Source organism: Cupressus sempervirens, chromosome 8 (assembly GCF_028749045.1).
Source record: "Cupressus sempervirens isolate cs-2001-9-10 chromosome 8, ASM2874904v1, whole genome shotgun sequence".
Classification (NCBI taxonomy): Eukaryota; Viridiplantae; Streptophyta; class Pinopsida; order Cupressales; family Cupressaceae; genus Cupressus; species Cupressus sempervirens.
The window spans coordinates 489,992,603-490,007,262 of record NC_143125.1 but is presented as its reverse complement, the minus strand read 5'-3'; the positions used below and the strand labels follow the sequence as shown (position 1 = coordinate 490,007,262).

The window sequence follows — 14,660 nt, the reverse complement described above, 5'->3', positions numbered from 1 at the left end:
GAAGAAGGGGATATTTATTGGATATAGTGAAACTACAAAAAGGTACATAGTCTTCATTCCAAGTCAAAGGACAATTGAGAATAGCAGAGATGTAAAATTTGAAGAAGATATTGCTTTTAATATTTCTAGAAACAATGATGAATCCATTTCTGAATCTATTCCGGAAATAGATGAAAATCAACAAACAGAAATTGAGAGGGAGAATAACAATGAACCATCTTCTTCATCCTTATCTAATCATGAAGATTCTGAAAATGTCAATAATAAAAAGAGGCCACTTTGGGCTAGGAAAATTATAGAAGAAAATCAAGTTGAACCAAATGAAGTAATTCAAGAGAGCAAAAGAACAAAAAATCAATCATGTTATGTTGCATTGTTAACTGAACTTATAAAAACAGAAACTTCTAATGTTAAAGAAGCACTTTCAAATCAACATTGGAAAGAAGCAATGATTGAAGAATATAACTCTATATTAAAAAATGATATATGGGATATAGTACCAAGACCAAAGAACAAATTAGTCGTTTCTTCCAAATGGTTGTTCAAAATTAAACATGCATCTGATGGCAGCATTGAAAAATACAAAGCCAGATTTGTAGCACGGGGTTTCTCTCAGAAAGAAGGCATTGATTATGAAGAAACATTTTCTCCAATTGCTACATATACTCCAGTCATAACCATTTTGGCTATTACAGCATCCAAGGGATGGAAGGTACATCAAATGGATGTCAAAACAACATTTCTTAATGGCAAGCTTGAAGAAGAAGTCTATATCGAGCAACCGGAAGGATTCGGTACTCATGACAGAAAAACTCATGTTTGTAAATTGAAGAAAGCACTTTATGGTCTCAAACAGGCTCCCCGAGCTTGGTATGAAAGGATAGCCAACTATCTACTGAAGTTAGGATATTCAAAAAATAAAGCTAATCCTAACTTATATTTCAAAACTGATGGTGATGATATGATTATTCTTGTGTTATATGTTGATGATTCATTGATAACAGGTGATGAACATGTCATAAAGAAATTCAAACAAGAACTCACTGTAGAATTTGAAATGAAAGATTTAGGTCTACTACACTACTTTCTTGGATTAGAAGTGTGGCTACAAGATAGCTACATTCTTCTAAATCAAGGAAAATATACAGTCGACATCCTAACAAAATTTGGAATGATGGAATGCAAACCAACAGCTACTCCTATGGAAGCAAACCTAGACAAGTTGAAGGATGATATGATAAAATCAGAACCTACATATTCTACTTACGACAGACAAATGATTGGTTCTTTAATGTATTTGGTTAATACTCGTCCTAACATATAGGTTAGTTTATGTGTGCACCAAAGCAAATACATCTACATGCAACTAAGTACATTTTGAGATATCTTAAGGGTACTATTGCAGATTTGATAAAGCAACATTGAACTTCATAGATATTCATATTCTGATTGGGCAGGCAGTTCTATTGAACGGAAGAGTACTTCTGGATATTGCTTCAGTCTAGGATCTGGTATGGTTTCTTGGTCCAGCAAAAAACAGACTTCAGTTGCATTAAGTTCCACTGAAGCAGAATACATTGCATCTTCTTTAGGTGCTAGAGAACCAATATGGCTAGAGAAATTGTTAGCAAATTTGTTTAAAAGACCTTTGAAGCCCACTGTGATTCATTGTGATAATCAAAGTTGTATCAAGCTTTCAAACAATCTGATCTTCCACAATTGCTCCAAACATATTGAAATTCCTTTCCACTACATTTGAGATATAGTGAATTGAGGAATTATTCAACTAGAGTACATTTGTACTAATGAGCAAACAGCTGATATCTTTACCAAGCCTCTTGCTAAAGTGAAGTTGAAATACTTCAAAGAAAAACTGGGTATGATTAATTTGTAATATTGAATATTAAATTAAATTTTGGATTCATGTGAGTTTATGCTTCGATTTTGTTGTTTAGTAGCATCATGTATGTAATGAAAGGTGACGATCTTTCATGGACATATTTATTCAGAAGGTAATTATTTACAAGGTGACGATCTTGTAAGTAATAGTCCTATTATCATGGACATCTCTAGACATTGCTTAAGTGCGAGTAGAGATCATGAGTGACATATTATCATGGACATCTCTAGACATTGCTTAAGTGCAAGTAGAGATCATGAGTAACATATTATCATGGACATCTCTAGACATTGCTTAAGTGCAAGTAGAGATCATAGGAAATATTTTTTATGATACTGTTTTAGATGACTAGAGAATATAATATACATTATGATAATATTCATAACTTGGTGATAATATGATTTTTGTTATTTGACTTTTATTGATTTATTGCAGTATTCTAATGGTGTATTTCTTCTCCCTTACTAAAGAGGGAGTGTTGATGTTTTAGCATCAGAAGAAGAAATTAATGTCCATCTGATGTACAAATTTGTGTTTCTATTTAACAGATATATTGTTACTGTTGATGTTATAAATATGTGTGTGTGCACATGCACGTGCGCGTGCATGTGCGTGTACATCTATGTATGTATATGTATGTACATCTATGTATGTACATATGTATGTACATATATGTATATGTATAGATATATGTACATATACATATACATATATGTACATATACATATACATATACATATACATATACATATACATATATATATATATATATATATATATATATATATATATATATATATATATATATGCAAAACATTTCCCATCAGCAGTATGATTGATTGCATATTAAAGCAATAAGGAAATCATTGTTTGTATCGGCACTTTAATATATGAGTTGTCGAACTTGTTAAACTTGTATTGATATCGAGCTCCTTACTTTAGTTAGATTGTATTAACTAATGGGCAATTAGTCATGCCATCAGAGAGGAATGACTCTACGTGGCTTTTGGCCACGTAGAGTCATGTCTCTACAAGGATCGTGACTCTCCGCCTATTTATTAAAGGGAGAAGATCATTGGTGAAAGTCATCAATCAACAACATCACAGGATCCAACAATCTGCAAGTATTATAATATTATTGTTTCCAGTTTATTATACAAAAATCTAACTTGCAGTGACATACAACATTCAAGTTACATTCAGCATATAGATCAGAATCTCAGCGAATTGCAAAAGGAAGATAATGAATCAGAATCAGTAAGAGATCATCATCATTTAAAGACATACCCTGCCCTTCTATAGTACAAGTAAGAGGTCCATTTCATTGTAATTGTTTTGTCCATCGGAGATCCTAAAACTTAATACCCTATGTGAGTAGCTCGCCATAGGTGTTAGGACCTAGAAGTGGTCACTCATGTTGTTATTGCCTTCGGTTATCCTTTGTATTTGATCCCTCTTTTATGATGTGTTTGTTTTGGGTAAAGGTGAAACGTAGTCTTAAGAGTGCTTTAAAACCTATGTGGATCATGCTCTTATCTCCTTGATCGGGCGAGAGAACCATTTTTGGTTCTACATAGTTGGGTGGTAAAATATTTTGAAGTGTTGCTCATGGTTCATGGATGACTCTATTTGGATCCTTGTTGAGTGGTTGTTGAAGATTATGTTTCTTGTACCTTGAAGTCCTAATGTTGCACTGCCACTGGAATAAACCTATTGTTTGGTACATATAATGTGAGCTCTTAAAGGGGGTCTTATAATCATATGTATATGTATCTTTATCATGATTTGAATAACAATGTAAAATGAAGAAGGGTGTCTATAAGAGTAATGAAGGGAAAAGAAAAAATTTATTGTTTCAAAGAGCTTAGTGATGTAATCTCCTTGTGTTTATGATTAGATGATTGTAGTAATATTATGTTGTGATGTGTAAAAGAACCTTGTGCTTTACTAAAAGTTAATAAGATACCATAAATGAATGGTAGAGTAAAAGTAATTAGCGAATGGAATATGGTTGGTAAACATGTGAAGTTGAAAACTTAAATCTACTTAATGTGTCATTAAAATAGATCAATACAAGTAGAGAGTGAAATGCATTTGATAGTCTTGTACCTTATCTTTTATTTGGTAATGGCTTAAGTAATTGCTAGTTTATAAATTGAAGTTATGGTTAGCACTAGGAATTAATAACTGAAATAAATAAAGAAGAGTATCTGATTGTTTCGTCACTTATCCCAACTCCTACAAAGATGAGTGTGACCTATCATAAATGAAAATGACTAAAATCTACTTGGGATCCCACTTAGGAAGTGGTTCTACTAACCCTAATCCATTATAATAGGATGAATAGATAATGAAACAGATAAAATGAGGAAAGATAATTGGTTAGATATGGTTTTAAGAAATGTTTTACTAAGTTTTCTTCCTTTTGTAAACAGACAACGTTGAGGAACCTGTTACAACTTTTGCATCTAGAGTTGGGTAAACAAAGCAAGCAAAAGATATTTTTAAAAGAATCACTAAACTAAGTAACATTTAGCCTTGTCCTTCGGAGTTCCCCGACAGAGTATCACATATCAAAACAATAAATTTTACAGTTAAATAACTTGAAACGTAATATTTTACCGCTTCACTCTTGGCCATGAAGGCTCTAGTCATAATGCAATGCCTTGTTAATTTTGTTTCTGTCGCTCAGACTAATTGGTTTGATAAAATAACTTAAAGATTAGGTTTTCCAATTTAGCTTCATTGGTTTTCCAATTGGAACAGCATAAATCTGCCTCAGCTTATGCTCTTTAATCTTTTATTATTTTCTTTACAATCGTAGTGACCATGACTATGACGTGGATTTATTGATGGTGGACTACTATATGAGTTTGAGACAACCGGATACTAATTCAGAAAGAGCTGTTAAGAGGCATGCTGATCAACAAAGTTCCTGAAATTAGTGTCACAAATACTCAGCTAATTAGCTGCCAATATTGAATCCAAATTAAATTTAATACAAAAGTCATGCTATCCAACAAAAGGAAGAGTACCTATAGCATTGTAGACATTAAAACTCTCGACTCAACATAAACAGTATTGCAAATATTCACAATTAACTTGTCACAGCAAATCACTTATTTGTGAACAAATTTAATAACAATAGTCATTCTAGGATGTCTCCACTCTTCCTAATATCAATCTCAAAAGGCATTTTTTTGCCCAAACCAACTGCAAAAGTAATTCAAGGTCATCGTCATTTCTCCTTGTCATATCACTTTCTCATCTGGAATGCGTCATTTACTTACACATTTAATAACATAGGCAGCACTTCAAAAATAAAACATTCAATGAAGAACTACCCTTCTTAAAACTAGCGCTACTCTTATGTTGCAGGGCGATTCACTATTGATATGCATGTGTTTTGACTCCAACTCTCACCAAAGAAATTTGCTGGCTTTTCAAGCAGAATCCTAGACACTAGTATTAAATATTATATGGCTACAACCAACAAACACCATATGTAACATACGGGCCAAAGTATGCCCACTTATAAAGGGCAAGTACAGAGCTTCCAAACATATGTAACAGCCACATTTCTCAAGCCTTACAATTCAATTTTTTCAAAACCTTTTTAAAACAGAATACCAATTTGAACTGCCCTGCCTGAAGCAAGAAGACTCGAGACTCTAAATGATTGACAACATACTCCCAATGCAACTCAGGCATTAATCATGTTAAAAGTAAATCTTGAGAGCTGCTGTGGAATAGTTGAGATAACGGGACCATATCTCTGAAATCAAGTAATGTGGTATTAGATGCATGATTTTGAAAAGTTAACAAGAGCAATAGAGGAAAAAAATTCAACTAACCAGAGTAGCTTTAACTCAGAATGGCATAACATATTGTCAATCTTCAAGTTATAGGGAAAAACAAAACCTCAATGGGCACTAATTGAAGCATAGCATTGTACCTGGACATTGTCATAGAGCTCAAACAATGGAACAGCAAGAAGTTTCAAGTTTTTCGGAACTGCAAAGTATTCCCTTTCAGATAGATGAACTAGGAAGAGTTTCTTGCATTCCTGCAGTAAGGCTTTTCATCAAATTCAGCATGCAAGTGCATAACGTGCATTAATTGAAATAATTAATAACTTGAAACCATTTCACACCTTTGGTTTTGTTATATGTGGTGGACAGTAGGGATACATCAATGTCTCAAAATTAGGTCTCCACCACACAGCAACACACTCTCCAATCTATAATGAGAAAAGATATAATCAGCTTGATCTTTTGCCTGTGTAATGTGCATAGCAGAATCACGATAGACTAGTGAAACAAACAACTGCATTCTAACCATGATATTTATTCAGAAAAGCACGAAAGACCCAAAGAAATCATCCCATTACCAAAACATAAACTTTTCATATTTAATACTACTTGCATCCGTTTGCTTAATCATACCCTGTTATACCTCCAATTACATTTATCATTTTCTTCTCTAAATATATGATTACCAAGTATTCCTTCCAACTGTATCCTCTCTTGTATTATAGTATATGTATTTTCTCATAAAATAAAGTCAAATACTCTAAAATGAGTCATTTGAAATTTCTTCTGTTGGAATCTCTAGAAATAATTTCTAATAGAGCATTTATCAGATATCTATCTAGCTAGATGACAAACACAATAAATTACCTGATGCCTATAATATTTTTAAATATTATCCTAACGTCAAGCCACACTGCCTAAAATTCCTATTGCTTTGAAATTTTAGTATGCTTTCGACCATCCAGTGCCAATTCTGTCCTTTTGCAAACAATGCTTCACTTCCTACTCGTCCATGACTTGCATTGGTTAAGAACCAACGTGTTCCAAAGATAAACACACCAAATCCTCAGCTTAAATGTCCTATCATGAACCTCGACTTCAAAAGCTAAATCTAGATTTGACCATTTGAGACATTTTCAGCCACATTCTCAACCTCAAAACATAGAATTTCCTTTTACAGACCCAAAGAATTCATCTTTCACTTTGCACGTTCCAATACCCATGAACACAACCAATAATTAATTGATAAAATGTCTTTCCCTCCAATACTGGAGAAAAGATGTGCATCAGCACATACATCAAAATGAGAAGTTAAACTGCTCAAAAATATAAAATCATTGCACCCCAACACAACAACCAAACACATCATTGTTTGGATGTGTTGCGTTAAAACACCTATAACAGTTAAGGCCTTCAAAAAAGAAAAATAACAGCTTAAAGTATATACAGTTTACATGAAAAATTAAAATATAGCTTCACAAAGAACATTCATAAAAATATCCCAAAACAAAGAGAACAGCTACATTGCCTTTTCCGATTGCTAATTGAATGGAATAGAGATAGAAGACAAATCAAAATCATAGGCTGAGTAGAATGTGGTCAGAATGCCATCACTTCTCCATCCACTGATGGCTGATGAATGCATGCAAAAGATTGGTCTTCTGGTTGTGCTGTTATTACCTGCTGTATTTTTTTGTAAATAACATCTATATGCTTACACAACAATATTAAAACCTCCACATGAACCATGTGGGGTGAAACTGCAGGTTTGTTCCCATTTTTTTTGAGCAATTCCTTAACGCTTGGAGCGGATGTACACTGTATGTACAAGAGTTCTTTGAGCAACTCTAGGCAATTCTTTTATAATATTTTGTAATCTTCAACATATATGAAAAGTTTATCTGCAGCTAATATAATGTCTCCGTTTAAGATATCTTGGAATTTTGGGGCCATTAATTTACAATCTCTGTTCTTGCTATGAATTACAAAGTACAATATCACTTATGACAATGATATCTCAAGAATAATATATATGTATATTATATATTTATTGGATGATTATTCTAATCGATATCACTGTTGTCTCTATTAAACAAATTGATATATGCTAAGTGAATAAATCTTAGATATATATTTGTACCCATTGCAATAGAATGACCTCTGCTATATCTGATATGGCATCTTAAATATGTAAGATGGTCTTGATAGCTTTCTCTGATTTGACAATAGGAGATATGCTCTATTCTTGTCTTATTATCACTTGTTATTGCAAGAGGTAATTGGTAAGTAACTGAATGATTCATTTAGAAAGAAAGAATTGCTCTTAAAGAGTTTACAAACAAGATGTTTCTAAAAAGAAACATACAAATAATAGAAAGAGTCTATTATACTATATATTTACAATATCTAGAAGTGACCATTAAAATAGAAATAAATTATTTCAGGAGATGTTGTTTTAATACCCTCCCTTAATGGACAACTTATCAATGACACCAAGTTGCCCTCTGAATTTGACAAACGTCTCCGGAAGTAAGGACTTGGTGAGAATATCAGCAGTCTGGTCAGTACTAGAAACAAACTACAAATCCATGGAGCCATCTTCAACTAGCTGATGGATAAAATGACAATGAATGTCAATATGCTTAGTGCACTGAAGACTGGACTTTTGGCAAGTTTGATGACCCCTTGATTGTAGCAAAAGACAGGCGAAGAACTTGCCTAAGACATATGGATGTCGGAAAGCATCCGACAAAACCAAACTGCCTCACAACCTTCTTTGACTGTTCACCAATATTCAGCTTATGTTAACGAAAAAGATAGGGCATGTTGCTTCTTACTGGTCCAAGTGATAGCACCTATGCCCCAAACTGAAGACAGACCCGGAAGTTGACTTTTTGTCATCAACATAACCTCCCCAATCCGAGTCTATGTAACCGATGAGTTGGGCAACTTTGGTTCGTCCATAGAGGATACCAAAATTAGGAGTGCCCTTGACATAGTGCAGGATGCGTTTTGCAACAGCCCAATGATCTGAAGTTGGAGTAGTCATGAAGCGAGATATCTAACTAACTGGAAAGCTGAGATCACGTCTAGTGGCGGTGAGATCTATCAACTACCCACTAGTTATCTGAATGCAAATTCATTCTCAACTGGAGAACCAGATTTGGCTGATAACTTCAGACCGAACTCCATAGGCATAGATGTAGGTTTACAATCCTCCATTCTTAATTTGTCCAACAGAGTTGGTGTATACTTGGGCTGAGAGATGAAGATGCCATGTGATTGTTGCCAAACCTCGACACCAAGATACTAGTGAAGAAGTCCACATTCAGTCATGTCAAAAGACTGGCACAGATTTTGTTTGATTCCCTAATTCAATGATTTGGAACTATCAATGGTAATTAAATCATCAACATATATAACCAAAATGATGATCACTGCCAGTAGTTTTGACATACAAATTTGAGTCATGACTCCTCTGGAAACCCTGATCTGTGAGGTACATATCAATTTTCATGTAACATGAGGTACATGTCAATTTTCATATAACATGCCCGAGGATCCTGTGTGAGGCCATACAGAGCTTTTACCAGTTTGAGTACTTGGTGTTCAATCCAAGAGGCTTTGTCATGTACACTTCTTTTTCTACCCCACCATTCAAGAAAGCACTCTTTATGTCCATTTGATGACCCTTTCAATCATATTGAGCCACCATGGTGACAACTAATCTAACGGTGCTAATCTTTGCAATGGGAGAAAAGGTCTCTTCATAATCAATTCCTTCCCGCTAAGAGAAGTCTTTGTTAACAAGTAAGCCTTGTACTTATCCATAGTATCATCAACTTTGTATTTGACTTTGTACACCCATTTATAGCTGATGGGTTTCTTTCCTAAAGGAAGATCTGACAGAACCCAAGTGTCATTTTTCACCACCATATGATGCTCAATCCATATATCTTCTTTCTACTCAAGTATCCCTGTTGTCTCTTGTGTATGTTTGAAGTTCATACACACTATGAATGTTAGCCATGTGAGCAAGGTTTACATAGTTAGACGGTTTGCTCTTCTTCCGAGCAAGTAGAGAGGCAAGAACAGAAATAGCTAGAGCCTTTTCAGCTGAAGCCCTCCCATCAAATGGAACTAGTGGGAGATGGATATCCAAGTCTTGAGCATGGAGAGACTGGTCCTCTCAATTCATGACTGGAGGAGAGAGTTATAATGGCCCTCATTCCTCATCAAAGACCACATCACAATTGAAGATGAGATGATTAGTCTCGATGTCAAACAAGCAATAGGCTTTGTGATTATTACTATAGCCAGCTAGCATGAGTTTCTAGCTCTTGGCATCTAACTTGGTGCATTTAGCATTAGGAATCGAAACAAATGTAGTGGAGCCAAAAACTTTGACATGATCGATTCTAGGCCTACGGTCTGGCCAAGCCTCTTCTGGAGTCTACTTCTTAATATCCACTATAGGAGAGTGATTGAGCAGACAGATGGCAATGTGGACAGTTTCAGCCCAAAATTTCTTTGGAACATGCTTGTGTTCAAGCATACATCAAGCTATTTCAGTGACCATATGATTTTGGCACTCAACAACATCGTTTTGTTGAGGGGTGTAGGGTGTTGTTTATTGGCTCTTTATGCCATGTTGATCACAACAATAGAAGGCATACTAACAAAACTCTCCCACACTGTCAGTTCTAAAAGTAGTAATATGTTTACCAAACTCTTTCTCTATAAATGCTTTGAACTTTTGAAATACACCAAACACCTTTATTTTTATACGAAGGAAACACACCACATTATACGACTAAAATCATCAACAAACAGCAAAAAATACCTATAAAAATAGCCATTTCAATGATCGTGTGATTTTGAGGCTCAATGACACCATTTTCTGAGGGGTGTAGGGTGTTGTTAATTGGAGTTTTATACCATGTTGATCACAAAAATAGAAGGCAAAGTGTTACATCCCAAATTTTGCCCTAATTTTTAATTTGATCATAACTATTGGTTTAGCGAATTATTTCTTTTCATGATCATGTGAAATGAGTTAGTTATTTTTATACGCTATATTAATTGTTAATGAAATGGTAGGTAACTTAAAACTATTATTAGATGATTAGCAATTGTTTGATTTAAATTAGCGATTAAAATATGTTCTATTTTGAATTACTATGGAATTAATTTTTTTGGCAAGAATGTCTTACATGGGTGATTGTAGGAGAAGATTGAAGAGAGGGGAAGCTTTGCTAAACAGGATCATCGGAATGGGATGTTCGTTTGGTTCAGTCATCAGGATAGGCAAGTATGACCTTAGACTTTCTTGGAAGGGATACGATGACTTGTCCACAAGTTCCATTATGGGACCCACATGAGCTATTAAGGAAATAATATAGGAAAAACATTAAATAATCTAATTTAAAATATAATATATACCTCAAGAGATTGTTTATTAATTTTATCATATCATTATAATAAACACTTACATACAAACACATAAATGTAAAAATGAAATGGCACTAACAAATTATAATAACATAATCTAATGATGTCACCTCATCAATATACTTATGTAAACATATATAAGAACGTATTATAATAATAAAAATAAAAAATTATAACTCTTCAACTCCTCCTTTTCCTTATTTCTTTTTCCTCTTCATTTTCAAATCGAATTAATGTTTTTGGAATTCCAATGGACTTCTTGAAACTGATAGAAGCCGAGAAGCCACGGCTAGCTTTTAAGAGAAGCCATGAACCAACCCATACGGCATCACACTCTCATTTGCCTAATATGTCTTCCTTTCAAGCCGTGGGTAATCATTTCAAGTCGTGGGTAATCATTTCAAGCCGTGAGTATTCATTCCCAGCCAAGCCATTAATTTTGTCTACTCAACCACCAATTTACCGTTCTTCCCTTAATCCGCCAGCGTTTGCAATCCACAAACCAAGTCTCAAAGCTAGCAGGTGGAACAAATAGCTGACAAGAGTTCTGGCTGAGCACGGGGGAGCCACATCCAAGACCAACCTCAAGCACAACCCCAAGTCATGAATACATATGCATTCGTATTTCTTAATTCCTTCTTTTCTGAAGTATAAGTCTGACTAGAGTTGGCCACACTTTGCTAGGGCAGAGGTTAATACAATACATGCTTTAGTAATTCTTTTTTTTCTCTGAGTAGAAGTCTGACTACAGCTAGGACTGAGTTTAATACACAATACCTTGCTGTTAGTTTTTGCATTACATAGAGTTCATTGAAGATCTTCATAGTAATATCTCTGTGAATAAACATCATTTATGAACTCGAAGGGTAGCTATAGAAACTTAAATGATTATATGAACCAACATCAATAACCATGCTATCATAATTTCGGAAACAACGATCAGAATACTCTTAGATTCTCTAACACCTAGGATTCATCAACGATGAAGCCATGAAATGGTGAAGAGGTGTAAATAATAACAAAATGCTCATAATCTTACAGACACCGAGGAATTCACGAGCGATGAAGCCATGAAATGGTGAAGAGGTGTAAATAAATCAGAGTAATCATAATCTTCCAGGCACCTAGGATTCACCAGCAAAGAAGCCATGAAAAGGTGAAGAGATGGAGTTAACCTGCAAGAACCAAGAATGAAATCAGATATGAAAATCTAAGTAATGAAACCCTTAATAGCTCATGCTTGTCCTGGTAATGGAATCTGTTGTCAAATCGAGTGATGGTGATCGGGTCCATTCACCCATCAGAATTCCTTGGCCAAGGTAGTTATACGCATATGTGCCAATTCTAAGATCACTTGATGTTCGTAGACGTCAATTATATAGGTATAACTGATTGGGCACTCAAACCACCCAGTAGCTCAAATGGTTGGACTGAAGAACATTCCAAGCCCGATCTTGAGATAGGAAGAGTCTTTCTAATATGTTAGGATGTGCGGGGATAAGTATGATCCGAGGTTGGGAGGTTAAACCTATGTCAATGCTTCTCCTCTCACCAATGCCAAAGCTTGCACAACCAGATAAAAGATCCTCCATTATTACTGTATGTTTTTCCACTCTTTTACTTCTTAATCTTTTAGCATGAATAATTGGATAGTCTTTTTAATTCAAATAGAATAGTTAATTGCCATCTAAATTGTATAAGAATTTGTATAGTTTCAGTTAGGTATGAATTCAGTTAAGAAAGATAATTGTTACTTTATTTTTCAGCTGAATGTGATTTCAGTTAAGAATGGTTAAATTGTTAGCAATGTATATATTTATTTTCTCGTTCTCGTTATATCAGCTGAACATGAAATACAGTTAGATTAGTAATAGTTGCTTTTATCATAGTTGTATTATGTTAAAGTTAAAAGAAGTCATTGTCATGTGAAATGGAATCAGTTATTTGTACAGTTAGAAGATATTAGATCTTAGGGTGTCTTTAAATTGGTTATGAAAAATCGTTTGTTACACAAAGGAACAAAACTCTCTCCCATTATTAGTTATAAGAATAATAATATGTTGACCACACTTCTTTTCTATAAATTTGAACTTTTGAAATACAAAAAAAAACACCTCTATTTTTTACAAAGCAATTACACCCACGTTTTATGACTAAAATCATCAACAAACGATAAAAATACCTTCAGTAACAAAGGATGTCGCCACAAAGTCCACAAACATCAATATGGACCAATTGTAATACCTCAGAAGCTCTCTAGGAGTCTCCATCAGAAAAAAGAAGTGCAATGTTGCTTCCCCACCTAACATGCTTTGTAAACTCCAAGATTCTAGATTTGAATCTTCGGCAATTCAATGAAAAGAACTTCTCAAACAAGCTAAAAAAACAGTGCATATTCAAGAGCCCACACCATTGATGTCAGAGTGTACTAATAGAGGAATAATGCACTACCATAGAAAGCTCATGAGAATCCCAAGTCTAAAAAGAGCATGATCTTCAATACTAACGGCAATTATAGACTTATTTTCCCGATCAATGATACTAGACTAATGTGAACTAAAGGTCACGTCAAGCTAAGGAGAATTCTTAGAATTTGACTAACAGAGAGAAGATTGAGTTCCATGGCTGGAATATAGTACACATCAAGGAAGACCAGTTTCCTTCCTCTATAGATTGAATATGGATATTGCCTTTTCTAGAAATGGTGCTCTTCTCCACCAAAAAGAACTAAATTTGAAAATGGTTGGAAGTGTGTGAAATAATCCTGACGATGAGCAAAGTGGTAGGAAGCACTTGAATCAATATACGAAGAAAATGATTTTACATGATCTACAGATCTTTTAGCCATTAAGGCGTAAAAAGAAAATTTCCCTGGCTCAATGTACTCTATAGCATAAGCTTGAGGTTTTGAACTAGATTGTTTGGCTTGAGTAGCTAAGCATTTCCAACACTTTGTATGACCAAACTAATGGCAATATTTGCACTAAACATTTTTCTTCTTTGGGCCTTCTAATGACTAAGCAAAACGATTCTACTGAGAAAACTAAGAGATTTGATAGTTGCCTATAGATTTAGATAAAAAAGCCTTTAAGGATTGGAAGATGAGCTGGTACAATACCGAATTGTAGTTTACAAGGATCTTGTTGTAGAAGCATGATAACAGAGATACGAAAAACAAAACATCAAAATGCGTGAAAGAAATGTCGATAGTTTCAACAAAGTGCTCATAAGGAGACAGGAGACTCTTCAGGGTGATCACCACCATGTCTCCTTCCATTTTGCATCCATTGGCTTCTAACTAATCATGAATATCCTTGATTTTATTAAGATGATCCTATAGAGAGATCTGATCATCCATCATGATCGAGAAGAGCATGTTCTTTAGAAAGAATGCACAATTCTTATCCGAGGTTTCATGCAACCTTTCAAATGGTTCAAAAAATTTCTCGTTGTCTTACAAGAAGGAACTTGTAGGAGTTGATCATCAGTAACAGAAA

At 34.5% G+C, this 14,660-nt stretch overlaps 1 protein-coding gene across 1 annotated transcript in view; it reads right to left on the bottom strand.

Annotated features, from left to right (window-relative positions):
• Positions 1-4,966: 4,966 nt before the first annotated feature.
• The window catches only part of LOC149543345 (Cleavage/polyadenylation specificity factor, 25kDa subunit), a 57,533-nt gene continuing 47,839 nt past the window's right edge, over positions 4,967-14,660 (bottom strand). Inside the window, exons 5-7 of the mRNA XM_089798162.1 lie at positions 6,054-6,140; positions 5,856-5,966; positions 4,967-5,675 (exon numbers count right to left, since the gene is read on the bottom strand). Of these exons, the coding sequence (XP_089654288.1) occupies positions 5,604-5,675; positions 5,856-5,966; positions 6,054-6,140 (270 nt within the window). The 3' untranslated portion in view covers positions 4,967-5,603. The remainder of the gene's footprint in view (positions 5,676-5,855; positions 5,967-6,053; positions 6,141-14,660) is intronic.